Raw genomic sequence first — 14,400 nt, 5'->3', positions numbered from 1 at the left:
GTAAGAGGGTTCCCTTTTCTCCACACCCTCTCCAGCATTTATTGCTTGTAGACTTTTGGATAGCAGCCATCCTGACTGGCGTGTAATGGTACCTCATTGTGGTTTTGATTTGCATTTCTCTGATGATGAGTGATGTGGAGCATCTTTTCATGTGTTTGTTAGCCATCTGTATGTCTTCTTTGGAGAAATGTCTGTTTAGTTCTTTGGCCCATTTTTTGATTGGGTCATTTATTTTTCTGGAATTGAGCTTCAGGGGTTGCTTGTATATTTTTGAGATTAATCCTTTGTCTGTTTCCTCATTTGCTATTATTATCTCCCAATCTGAGGGCTGTCTTTTCGGCTTTTTAATTTCTAACACAGTAAATAATGCTAGGTATAATAACTTTTAGGAACAAAAAGTCTTTGATATCATCAGTGATTTTAAAGAGCTCAGGGCTTTGGAGACCTGAAGGCTTGAAAACTGCAGATCTAGAGTAATCCCCGCCACCTTTTTGTTTTTCAGAGCATGAATTTTGTGAAGCCATTTTGTCCCGTTGTCCTCCCCGCCCCCGAGATTCAGGTTCAGCAGTTTTGGAGGTGGACCTTCATTAGGGTGGGGGGGGGGTTGCTCCATGTGCTCCTTGTTAGATCACATGACTGACCCGGTGACAGTTTGGAAAGGTTCTTTTTTGCTTAGGTTCTTTTGCGCTTTGCATTAACTAGGTCATCTGTGATAGATACTGAGACTCTCCCATTCCCTACAAATGGTAGTTCTTTAAAAATAATTTCTAACTGTTTGTTGCTGGCATATAGAAATGCTCATTGGTTTTTATATCTTTTATCCAGAAACTTTGCAGAATTCTCCTATTATTTCCAACTTTTAAAAATTTTATTGGATTTTTGTATGTAGACAGTTATTTCAGCTACAAATAAAAAAGGACATTTCCTTTTTTAATTTTAAATTTATTAATTTTTAATCGAAGAATAATTGCTTTACAGTACTTTGTTGGTTTCTGCCGAACATCAACATGAATCAGTCATAGGTATACATATGTCCCCTGATATTTTCTTTTTCAATTTTAATTTTATTAAGTGTGGTTGATTTACAGTGTTAATCTTTGCTGTACATCAAAGTAATTCAGTTATTTTGTTGTCGTTGTTTAGTTGCTAAGTTGTGTCTGACTCTTTGCGACTCCATAAACTGCAGCACGCCAGGCTTCCCTGTCCTTCATTATCTGCCAGAGTTTGCTCAAACGCATGTTCATTGATTCGGTGATGCCATCCAACCATTTCGTTCTCTGTCGTCCCCTTTCTCCTCCTGCCCTCAGTCTTTCCCAGCATCAAACTCTTTTCCAACCAGTCAGCTTTTCACATCAAGTGGCCAAAGTATTGAAGTTTCAGCTTTAGCATCAGCCCTTCCAATGAATATTCAGGGTTGGTTTCTTTTGACTGGTTTGACCTCCTTGCTGTCCAAAGGACTCTGAAAAGTCAGCTCCAGTACCACAGTTTGAAAACATCAGTTCTTTGGTGGTCAGCCTTCTTTATAGTGCAACTCTCACATCCATACATGACTATTGGAAAAATCATAGCTTTGACTATGTGGCCCTTGTTGGCAAACTGATATCGCTGCTTTTTAATATGCTGTCTGGATTTGTCATAGCTTTTCTTCCAAGGAGCAAGTGTCTTTTAATTTCATGGTTGCAGTCACTGTCTGCAGTGATTTTGGAGCCCAAGAAGATAGTCTGTCACAGTTTTCATTGTTTCCTCATCTATTTGCCATGATGTGATGGGACTGGATGCCATGATCTTAATTTTTTGGATGTTGAGTTTTAATTCAGCTTTCTCACTCCCATCTTTCACCTTCGTCAACAGGCTCTTTAGTTCTTTTCACTTTCTGCCATTAGAGTGGTATCATCTGCATATCTGAGGTTGTTGATATTTCTCCCGGCAATCTTGATTCCAGCTTGTGCTTCATCCAGCCTGGAATTCTGTGTGATGTGCTCTGCATTGAAATTAAATAAGCAGGCTGACAATATACTCCTTTCCCAGTTGTGAAGCAGTCTGTTGTTCCATATCCATTCCAAATTGTTGCTTCTTGACCTGCATGCAGGTTTTTCAGGGGGCAAGTATATATATATATGAAAAGGAATACATATATATACATGGTTTATCTAAGATGGTTTATTACAGGATATTGAATATAGTTCCCTGTGCACATTTACTTGGACCTTGTTATAATATATATTATTATATATAATATAATAATATATATAATATAATAATATATATAATATATAATATAATATATATTATTATATAATTATATATTAATATATATTATATAATTATATAATAATATAATATATATAATATCATGGTTTGTGTCTGCTGATTCCAAACTCTTAACCCTCTCCCCTTCACTAATGGCTATTTTCTTTCTTCCTTCAGTCCTTAAACTTTTTATTGTTTGACTCACTATTATGTTCAATACACTTTGGACATAAATAGTTATAACAGGAATCTTTATCTTGTTCCTGATTTTTTTTTTTTCCCTTACCATTGAGTATTATGTTTGTTCCATATTTTTGGTAGTAACTTAATCAGTTTGAGAAGTTTTTTCTCTTTCCTATTTGAGAAGAATTTTTATTGTGAATGATGTTGAATTTTATCAAAAAAGCATTTTTTTTGGCTTCTGTTGCAATCATCTTACCTCCTTCAATTAGTATTTTCATAAGTTTCTTAATGGACCACTACGTTTGCATTTAATTGATTAACTTCACTTGCTCAATATTCTACATTGTGATGTTGAATATGCTAATATTTTTTAGGATTTGTGCCATTTGCTAGCGGTTGTCCTTTCTCAGTCACTGGGATAGGGTTTCCATGTTATTTATCGTGGAAACTCTGTTGCTAACAGAGAGCCTGGCATTCACAGGCACTTAGATCAATGTTGAATAAAGGACAACTTCAGGAAAAGAGCGGCTCAGCCCCTTCTGTAGGCCGCCTGTTCCTTCATCCTGTACTTTCTTTCCTTCTCACGTACTCTGGGTGGGAAACTCTGAGACGTGATGTTTCTCCAGGGGCAGTATGAGGGGCTGGCGGGATGGATCCCCTGAAACCTGAAACTTGGTTTTCATACATGTAATAAACTAGATATGTAAAGTTACTATGTCACAGATATACCATAGCATTATAAATAATTGCTTTGTTCTTAAAGTTTGTGAATAGGTCCTCAGAATCATCTTAGTAAGTTGTTCTTTTGGTGACTTGCAGCTGATAGAGTAGCGTGTATCTTGGTTAGTGTATTTTTTTAACATGTGATTGTTTACTTTGTTAGATTTGGTTTGTTTTTTTTTTTTTTTTTTTGGCTTCTTGCTGAAAGATTATCTCCCTGGTCTGCTGAATTGACTGAACCAAAAGTATTCAGAAGTGTCAAAGTACTGATAGTGTTACCATGTAAATGCTACCACTGCAAATCCTGTTGTGATATGGAAATGCAGAATGTGGAGTGTGCTGTTCTGTGGGGAAGGGGCTCCCTGGGTTCTGGATGGTAGAAAGGCCAGATGATGTTTATGTGACTTCTGGAGGCTCCCCTGTGGTGCATCAGAGAGAAACTGTCATCGACACATCTCTGCAGAGGCTTAACCTTTTATTTACAGGCTGAAGCAACGCAATTTTGAAAGCCAAGCATAGGCTATCAGGATTTCTTAAGAATGAATTGTGGTAACAATGGCTTGGTTGCTAAGATTTTCACTCTTTCCCAACCCTTGATTTCTTCACTCTTCAGAGAAATAAATCGATGCTATATTGCTGGATGTATTTAAAAACCACATTTGAATGCTGCAACAGAGCATAAGGAACTTCTTTCTAGAGCCAAATGCAACCAAAGAGTTGTTTAGAAACTGTTCACCACTGAATCCCCAGCTGAGTGTCAACCTGCCAGCTCCCAAAACACATGCGGTTGGCATTACTCTTTGGCAAGACTTGCAGACAGTCAGTGAAACTCACTCAAAATCCCTGGGTTCATTCTTCATCCAAATATTCAGAGCATCTGGAAGAAGCACTTCCTGCTATCCCCAGTACTCTGTAATTCCCCAGTAATTTTGTTTGGGTATTTTGTCTTTTAGTAAAATAGAAAACAAAGAGACTGACTAGAAGTAGAATCTGACTTCTACTAAAGCTCTCATCTACTGAACCTGGCATGCATATCTTGGTGAAAGACTGTGAAATACAGTAAAAATACTTAAAATTATGAATTTATAATGATCGTTTCATGTTGCTTTAAAAGACTGCAGTGAGTGTTTTTCTTAAACTGAAACTGTCATTTTTGCATGTGCACTGAATGATCTTGAGAGTGAGAAGTCTGGAAGCTGGCGTGGATGGCTCCCTCACCCCGCCACTGCACCATGTAGAGCGCTGCTTGGCCCCTCCGGGGTAACTGTGTGAGCAGCAGGCCTCTGGGTCCTTGTGGAGGAGTGGTGATGTTGCTCAGGTGACAGGTCAGAGTCACCAGTGTCCAGGCATCCCACTTCAATGCAGGTGCCTTTTTCCAGTTATTAAAGATCACTCACTTCTCACAAGAATCCCTTAGAAGAAATGGAGTAGCCATCATAGTCAACAAGAGAGGCTGAAATGCAGTACTTGAATGCAGTCTCAAAAATGACAGAATGGTCTCTGTTCATTTCCAAGGCAAACCATTCAATATCACAGTAATCCAAGTCTATGCCCTGACCAGTAATGCTGAAGAAGCTGAAGTTGAATGGTTCTATGTAGACCTACAAGACCTTTTAGAACTAACACCCCAAAAAATGTCCTTTTCATTATAGGGGACTGGAATGCAAAAATAAGAAGTCAAAAAACACCTGGAGTAACAGGCAAATTTGGCCTTGGAGTCAGAATGAAGCAGGGCAAAGGCTCATAGAGTTTTGACAAGAGAATGCACTGGTCATAGCAAACACCCTCTTCCAACAACTTAAGAGAAGACTGTACATGTGGACATCACCAGGTGGTCAATACCGAAATCAGATTGATTATATTCTTTGCAACCAAAGATGGAGAAGCTCTATACAGTCAGCAGAAACAAGACTGGAAGCTGACTGTTGCTTAGATCATGAGCTGCATATTGCCAAATTCAGACTTAAATTGAAGAAAGTAGAGAAAACCACTAGACCATTCAGGTATGACCTAAATCAAATCCCTTTTGATTCTACAGTGGAAGTGAGAAATAGATTTAAGGGACTAGATCTGATAGAGTACCTGATGAACTATGGACAGAGGTTCATGACATTGTACAGGAGACAGGGATCAAGACCATCCCCAAGAAAAAGAAATGCAAAAAAGCAAAATGGCTGTCTGAGGAGCCCTTACAAATAGCTGTGAGAAGAAGAGAAGCAAAAAACAAAGGAGAAAAGGAAGGATATTCCCATTTGAATGCAGAGTTCCAAAGAAGAGCAAGGAGAGATAAGAAAGCCTTCTTCAGTGATCAGTGCAAAGAAATAGAAGAAAACAATAGAATGGAAAAGACTAGAGATCTCTTCCAGAAAATTAGAGATACCAAGAGAGCATTTCATCAAAGATGGGCTCAATAAAGGACAGAAATGGTATGGACCTAACAGAAGCAGAAGATATTAAGAAGAGGTGGCAAGAATACACAGAAAAGTTAAGTCACTCAGCCGTGTCCGACCCTTTGTGACCCCATGGACTGTAGCCCACCAGGCACCTCCATCCATGGGATTCTCTAGGCAAGAATACTAGAATGGGTTGCCATTTCCTTCTCCAGGGAGAATACACAGAACTATACAAAAATGATCTTCATGACCCAGATAATCACGCTGGTGTCATCACTCACCTAGAGCCAGACATCCTGGAATGTGAAGTCAAGTGGGCCTTAGGAAGCATCACTACAAACACAGCTAGTGGAGGTGATGGAATTCCAGTTGAGCTATTTCAAATCCTGAAAGATGATGCTGTGAAAGTGCTGCACTCAATATGTCAGCAAATTTGGAAAACTCAGCAGTGACCACAGGACTGGAAAAGGTTAGTTTTCATTCCAATCCCAAAGAAAGGCAATCCCAAAGAATGCTGAGACTACTGCACAATTGCACTCATCTCACACGCTAGTAAAGTAATACTCAAAATTCTCCAAGCCAGGCTTCAGCAATACGTGAACCGAGAACTTCCAGATGTTCAAGCTGGATTTAGAAAAGGCAGAGGAACTAGAGATCAAATTGCCAACACCCACTGGATCATCAAAAAAGCAAGAGAATTCCAGAAAAACATCTACTTCTGCTTAATTGACTATGCCAAAGCCTTTGACTGTGTGGGTCACAACAAACTGTGGAAAATTCTTCAAGAGATGGGAATACCAGACCACCTGACCTGCCTCCTGAGAAATCTGTATTCAGGTCAAGTCTGATGTTAAAACATTCAATTAACATCTGTGGGGGAGGAGCCTTTAGCACCCAAAGACTCAATGAGGTTAAATAGGGAGAGTTCTTTTGAGTGGAGTCTTCTAGAGCCAGGCCAGATAATGCTTTCCCTTTGGATAAGACTTCCAAAGATCTGCAGCCACATTCTCCTCCCTCCCTTATGGGAATGCATGCTGTTCTTGTTTTTCGAAGCTGCTACAGAAATGGGGAGCAGAAGGTGAGACTCAAAATTGAGCTGTTATTCTTGACTAAATGTTTCCATAGTTGATACAAAGTGAAAGTGAGTGAAGTTGCTCAGTCCTGTCGGACTCTTTGTGACCCCATGGACTGTAGCCCAACAGGCTCCTCCATCCACAGAATTTTCCAGACAAGAATACTGGAGTGGGTTACCATTTCCTTCTCCAGGGGATCTTCCTGACCCAGGGATCGAACCCAGGTCTTCCGCACTGCAGGCAGACTCTTTACTGTTTGAGCCACCAGGGAAGCCCATAAATGATACAAGCCTTTGGTTAATTTCCAGAATACTAACGAAGTGGATTTTGACAGATTTTATAGTTAGTTTTTGTTTGCTTTTATGGAGAGGCAAACTTCTGGATGTTCTTACTCTGCCATTTTCGCTGGCATCACCACCATCAAGTTTTTAATGGAAGGTCAGGGGTGGAGATTCTGCGGTACCAATGATGTGAAGGAACCATCATGTAAGATTTCTAATAGTGATATGGATCATTTCTCTTTATTTGGTCAAGAGCAAATTGCTTTAGCTTTGCTGTTATTTACCTTAGGAAAAAATGTAATATTTCAGTGATTTGGCATGATATGGGCAGCAAAATCATTTTTTATTCTTTATTTCAGAGACTTTAATATAAAATGGTCTTTGAATTTAAATTCTGTTGTTGAGTAGAAAGAACTGGGAGAAACTCTTGAGATTTTTGTTGTTGTTGTTGTTAGAGGCTCCTGCCTTGAATAGTATTGTGAAAGACTGCTCTTTTTAAGTGATATTAAAACAATGCCTTTTTTCTTCTTGTTTACATTTTCAGGGCACCTTTGATGATTACTTGGAGTTATTCCTGCAGTTTGGTTATGTGAGCCTTTTCTCCTGTGTTTACCCACTGGCAGCTGCCTTCGCTGTGCTAAATAATCTCACCGAAGTTAATTCAGATGCCTTAAAAATGTGCAGAGTCTTCAAACGTCCATTCTCAGAACCCTCAGCCAGTATTGGTGTATGGCAGGTAATTATTTGAGAAAAAATTATTTTTTTAAAAATTAAAAAAAAATGAAGCATTGTGATTTTAAATAAAAGCTCTATGGAGAGTTCTGGAAAAGTACCATCCAGTAATAGAATCTAATCCATGTTTTGGAACTTTCTACTCAACAATGATAGAATATACTTTCTTTTCAAGTGTTTATAGAACATGTAACAATATGGACCATCTCCTGGGGCATAAAACAAACTTCAAAATTTTTAAGAATTGAGCACAATGTGCTCTCTGACCGTGATAGAACCAAACTGAAAATCAGTAACAGAAAGATGATAGGAAAATCACCAAACACTTAAAAACTAAACAACGCATTTGTAAATAATCATGGGTGAAAGAGAAAGTGTGAAGTGTGAGAATTGTCTCTTCTTTCTTATTAGTCTTGTTAGAGGTTTGACAATTGTATTGACCTTTTCCAAGGAAGAACTCTTTGTTTCATTGATCTCTGTTATTTTACTGCTTTCAGTTTCATTGATTTGTATTCTTATCTTTATTATTTCCTTCTTTCTGATTCTTTTGTGTTTATTTTGTTCTTTGTTTCTTGTTTCTTGAGTAGGAGCTTAGACTATTGATTTGAGATTTTTCCTCTTTTCTGGTATATGCCTTTAGTTCTACAGATTTCTTTGTTAGCACTGCTTTACTTGTATCCCCGAAAGTTTGATACGCTGTGTTTTCATTTTCAATCAGTTCTTTGTATCTTTTGGCTACATATCATCTTGAATGAAAGAGACCAGTTTCTCCAAAAGTACAAACTACCACAACTCGCTCAATGTGAAATAGGTAGTTTGAGTATCCTCAGAATTACAAGGAAATTGAATATGCAATTAAAAGTTCCCAAAAAAGAAATATCCTGGCCCAAATGGTTTTACTGGCAAATTCTAACATTTAAAGCGAAATTAACATCAATTTTACATAATTTGTCCCAGAAAACAGAGGAGGAAGGAATACTTTCCAATTCATTTTGTGAAGTTAGTATGGTAGTAAATCAGGACAGAGAATGAAAGAAGATAACAGACTAATATCTGTTGTGAATAAATACACAGAACAGCTTTCAGCTTGGTTTAGTCACTCAGTTGTGTCCGACTCTTTGCGACCCCATGGACTGAAGCACGCCAGACTTCCCTGTCCATGACCCTTCAGGAGCCTACTCAAACTCCTGTCCATCGCATCAAGTGATGCCATCCAGCCATCTCATCCACTGTCATCCCCTTCTACTCTCGCCTTCAATTTTTCCCAGCTTCAGGGTCTTTTCTAGTGAGTCAGCTCTTCGCATCAGATGGCCAGAGTATTGGGGTTTCAGCTTTAGCATCAGTCCTTCGACTGAATTTTCAAGACTGATTTCCTTTAAGATAGATTGGTTGAATCTCCTTGCTGTCCAAGGGACTCTCAAGAGTCTTCTCCAGTACCACAGTTCAAAATCATCAGTTCTTTGGTGCTCAGCTTTCTTTCTTTATAGTCCAACTCTCACATCCATATGTGACTACTGGAAAAACCACGGCTTTGACTAGACAGACCTTTGTTGGCAAAGTAATGTCTCTGCTTTTTAATATGCTGTCTAGATTGATCATACCTTTTCTTCCAAAGAGAAGTGTCTTTTAATTTCATGGCTACAGTCACCATCTGCAGTGATTTTGGAGCCAAAAAAAAAAAATTAAGTTTCTCACTGTTTCCATTGTTTCCCCATCTATTTGCCATGGAGTGATGAGACTGGATGCCTTGATCTTAATTTTCTGAATGTTGAGTTTTAAGCCAAGTTTCTCACTCTCTTCTTTCACTTTCATCAAGAGGCTCTTTCTTTGCTTTCTGCCATAAGGTGGTGTCATCTGCATATCTGAGGTTATGATATTTCTCCCGGCAATCTTGATTCCAGCTTGTGCTTTTTCCAGCCCATCATTTCTCATGACGTACTCTGCACATAAGTTAAATAAGCAGGGTGACAACATGCAGCCTTGATGTACTCCTTTCCCAATTTGGAACCAGTCTATTGTTCCATGTTCAGTTCTAACTGTTGCTTCTTGACCTGCATACAGATTTCTCAGGAGGCAGGTCAGGTGGTCTGGTATTCCCATCTCTTTAAGAACAGCTTAATAATATCTTAACCAATAAGATTTAGCAATATATGAGGAGAATTATATACCATGACAAGTAGAATTTTGTCCAGGAATGCAAGCTCTGGTTCTGTATTCAAACTCTACCAGTGTAGTCTACTGTATTAATATTCCAAAGAAAAAAATATCTCATGATTGTATCAGTATATATAAAGCATTTGGCAACATCCAACACTCATTCATTTTTAAAACTCTCAGAAACATAGGAATAGAAGGATACTGCTTCAACTTTAAGGAACATCTATTTCATAAAACTTAAAGCTAACAGCCATACTTGCTAGTGAAAGATTGAGTGCTTTCTAAGATTAGGAACAATACAAGAATGTCCACTGCCACTACTTTTATTGAATATTATTCTAGAAATTCTAACTAGCCTCCTCAGGCCAATTATGTCTCCAATTTACCCACCCACTGACCACATGTACATGAGGAATCCCAGTTAAGGTCAGCTAGACCAAAAAAATTCCCTAGATAAGCATAGTCTAAATTGTCCACCTGCAGAATAATGAACTAAAGAAATGATTGTTGTTTTTAAGTTAGAGTCTGGGATGATTTGTTACACAGCAATACCTGACTAATATAGGAAGACTCAATATCCTAAATGTATCAGCTCTCCTTTAATTTAAAAATAAATTAATCTACAAGTTAGCTTATAAATGTAGCACTATCCCCATGGAGGTTTTTCTTTTAATTAGGTAAACTTACTGTCAAGTTCACAGGGAAAAAGAAATGAAGTAGAATAGCAGGAAAACTGTAAGGAAGGGCAGGGACACGCCTTCCTATGTATTAAAATGTGTTACATAACCTCAGTCGTTAAAGTAGAGTGGTGCTGGTGCATTATTCAGACAGATCAATGGAACAAAGGGTTCAGAAATTCAATATGTGATATAGGTGAAATCTGGTAAATGGAGAAAATCATCAACTGTCTGCTGATAGTATTGGGGTAATTAAATCTCCAAAGGAGGGGATAAGGGAGTTGGCTCTTCAAAAGTTAAGAGGGAAACAAAGGCAAGACACAGAAGGAGAGAAAATATGCACAACATATACGTCTGCCAGAGAACTTGTGTTCAGATTATGTGAAGGACTCCTGCAACTCAGTAATAAGACAATTAAATAAAAACATGGACAAGATTTGAAGAAATGCTTCACCAAAGAATATATGCAAATGGTCAGTGAACTCAAGGAAAGATTTAGAATTAGCTACTGGGGAAATGCACAAGAAAACCACAGTGAGATCACACTATATACCTGTTTTAAAATGAAGACTAATGGTGCCAAGTGTTGGCAATAATGTGTAGTACCTGGAACTCTCATACATTACCAATAAAAATGTGAGTGGTTCCTTTGCAAAACTAAATTGCAGTGTGTGGGGAAAAAAAATTCAACATATACCTACCATGCCCCAGCATCTCTGTTCCCAGGGGAAAGAACATATCCCTGCAAAGACTGCACAGGAGTGTCCCTAGTAACTTTATTCAGAATAGTCCAAGACTGGAAACAACCCCATTTGTCAAACAACCCAGTAGGTAAATGGGTAAAAAAACGTGATATATTCATACAATGGAGCACTACTCAGCAATAAAAAGAAGAATAAATTATTGATAACATATAATATGGATCAACCTCAAAATCATGTTGAGTGAAAGAAGGAGACATAAAAGCATATATACTGTGTGAATCTAACTATATAAAATTCTGGAAAAACGAAACTAACGCATAGTGACAAAAAAATAGATCAAAGCCTGCTTGGTGCCAGGTATAGAGGGAGGGGTGGATTGCAAAGCATTGTGAGGAATCTTTGGGGGAAAATGGAAATATCCTGTTTGTGATAGTGGTTTCCCAGGTGAGCATAGCTTAATAAAGTGTATACCATAAATGAGTGCAATTTATTATATGTAAATTATAACTCATGATAAGTGATATTTAAAAATCGAAATGTTTGGATAGAAATGTATTAAAAAGGCAGGAAGTCAGACACTGTCCTGTGCTGCCGATGGGAAGGCGAACTGGTCAGCCCTGGGGAGTTCAGCGTGGTACTCTCTCTCAGAATAACGAATACAGTAGCACCTTTGACTCAACTATTCCACTTTCAGGAATTTATCCTACTTCCACACATCTTAAAGGATGTGTTTGCGAAGTTTCTAAATGTAGCATTGTTTGTAGTAATAACCAATAAGGAAATGATTAAATAAACCTTGGTACATTCATGCGATAAAATACTTAAGCAGTTGTGACTTAAGTCTTAAGTTGTGACTTAAGAATGATGATCTCCACCAGCCCAGGTTGGATGCATGAGGCAAGTGCTCGGGCCTGGTGCACTGGGAAGACCCAGAGGGATCGGGTAGAGAGGGAGGGGGGATCGGGATGGGGAATACATGTAAATCCATGGCTGATTCATATCAAGGTATGACAAAAACCATTGCAATATTATAAAGTAATTAGCCTCCAACTAATAAAAATAAATGGAAAAAAAAAACCTAAAAAAAAAAAAAGAATGATAATTTCTGTGTCCTGACATGGAATAATTTCCACAGCATTTTAAGTGACCAAAGCAAGAGACTTGACAGTGTGTATTATGCTGAAAGGAGAATAAGAAAGTATATGTGCAAGTTTGCTTATATTTGTTTGCAAACAAAGTGTCTGGAAAGTTATATAAGAAATTAATGATAGTGGTTGTCTTGTGGAAAGAACAGAAACTGACATGGGGGAGAAAGGGGACAAGGAGACTCTTCCCTGTACACTGGTAACATTTGATTTTTGATTGAATTTATAATAATTAAATAAATAGAAGTTTAAAGCTAGTTTAAGAGAATGCAAAGTCCTATGTAGATTTGTTATAAAGAAAACTGTCAAAAAATAATAAGATTACACAAAAGATTTTTTAAAAATACAAGATGGTAGATAATCTTCATGGGAAAAGATTTTATTAAGTTGAGATTAGATAATCTTCATGGGACAAGATTTTATTAAGTTGAGCTTCAATCATGTTTTGCTTTGCTTCTGTATTTCCAGTGGTAATTGCATTTCTTAGAATTAGTAAGTTCTTAAGTAGTGATCACCAAGTGCTGTGCACACAAAACAGAAAGAAGAGAACAGTGGTCACAACATTTTCCCAGTCCACACTCAGTAATGTGCACTGGTCTCCTCGTGGGACCCTGGATCAGAGGTCTTAGTAGGTCTCAGTGGGGCCTGGTGTCTGTGTTTTTCTAAAGTTCTAGAGGTGATTTGGCAAATGCCACTATAAAGAGATCATTGTAACTGGTGCCTTGGGTATGACTGAACCAGATGTGATGTGTGGTCTGTTAAGTAGGACAGTTTCACAAAATGAATTCTATTTAAAGTCATCTTTGTTTTTGAATATAAAACATTCTCTCTGATTGCACTACTTTAGTTTCCCTTTAGATATGCAGAGTCAAGTAACTTTAATAGTGTATTTTTCTTGGAAGTGTTCCAAATTCAGGTCCCTGGCCACCTCCAGTTAGAAAAATGGAACATATTGTTTGAGATAGTCAAGCCTAAAGTATCTGAAACACCTTCTAACAGTATGGCTTTTTTGAGCTAAATAAAATCATGGCATTATAGAGAAAAAGTTTTACATGTTCTTGGAATGTTTAGAACTAAGGAAAGACTTTTTCTTTGACTTTAAATAATATGAAAAAGAAGGAAATACAGATACAGTCATTGTGGTTTTTGAACTTCCCAGGTGGCGCTGTGGTAAAGAATCTGCCTGCCAATGCAGGAGGCATGGGTTTGATCCCTGGTCCAGGAATATCCCCTGGAGAAGGAAATGGCAACCCTCTTCAGTATTCTTGCCAGGAAAATTTCCAAAGGCAGAGGAACCTGGCGTGCTACAGTCCATGGGGTCTCAGAGTCAGACACGACTGAGCACACACGCAATTGTGATTTTTCATTTCACATTTTTTCTCTTTCAGTTGGCTTTTGAAACAATGAGTGTTATATCTGTGGTCACCAACTGTGCTCTGATTGGAATGTCACCACAAGTGAATGCACTCTTCCCAGAGTCAAAGACAGACCTCATTTTGATCGTAGTAGCCGTGGAGGTAAGTGAACATTTAAATCTATTTTATATAGTCTCTACGTCAGATGCCTATATTTTTCTAAGGCAGTGATGTCTCTGCCTGTCAGTGATGGGGAGTTCAGTGACTTGCCTTAACTAGTTAGAAGGCAAAGTAGTTCAGATAATGGGAACACACGAGGATCCAGGCTGTGCATTCCTGGTTGTTGTCTCCGTACAAAACAGTCACCATGCTGCAAACAGGACTGTTACTTTTCCATTCATTGTGCTGCTGTGTCTAGTGCTGAGGAGATAATCCTATTTGAAATAGAATTCTGTGGACTTAATATTTTTTTTTAGTCAGTTTTAGGGAATCTTTAACTTCTACTTTCTTAAGCAAATAAATCTTAAGAATTGCTTTTTGATCATGGCTTGTTTAAAGTCTCATTTGCAGCAGGTATGGGATTCATCATAAAACACTCTAAAACTCCAAGATGTAAAGAATAGGAAGACTTATATTATCACATACAAAGTATAAGTTGGCTGTCTATTTCCTTGATATTTAACTTGTTTATCATATTTCTGAATACAGATTACTGTACATCTTGAAAATG

At 38.0% G+C, this 14,400-nt stretch overlaps 1 protein-coding gene across 6 annotated transcripts in view; it reads left to right on the top strand.

Moving 5' to 3' along the window:
- Positions 1-14,400, top strand: part of ANO10 (anoctamin 10) — a 208,943-nt gene that overhangs the window by 36,489 nt on the left and 158,054 nt on the right. For all 6 annotated transcript variants that reach the window (XR_010662959.1, XM_065933142.1, XM_065933140.1 and 3 more), the window contains 2 exons: positions 7,445-7,636; positions 13,704-13,832. Coding sequence is in view for 5 of the 6 variants with exons in the window: in XM_065933142.1 (XP_065789214.1) it covers positions 7,445-7,636; positions 13,704-13,832 (321 nt within the window). In the remaining variant the exon portion in view is untranslated. The remainder of the gene's footprint in view (positions 1-7,444; positions 7,637-13,703; positions 13,833-14,400) is intronic.

The sequence above is a fragment of the Muntiacus reevesi genome, chromosome 4 (assembly GCF_963930625.1).
Source record: "Muntiacus reevesi chromosome 4, mMunRee1.1, whole genome shotgun sequence".
NCBI classification, from domain to species: Eukaryota; Metazoa; Chordata; class Mammalia; order Artiodactyla; family Cervidae; genus Muntiacus; species Muntiacus reevesi.
The sequence above is the reverse complement of the archived record's forward strand: the minus strand, read 5'-3'. Positions and strand labels throughout refer to the sequence as shown.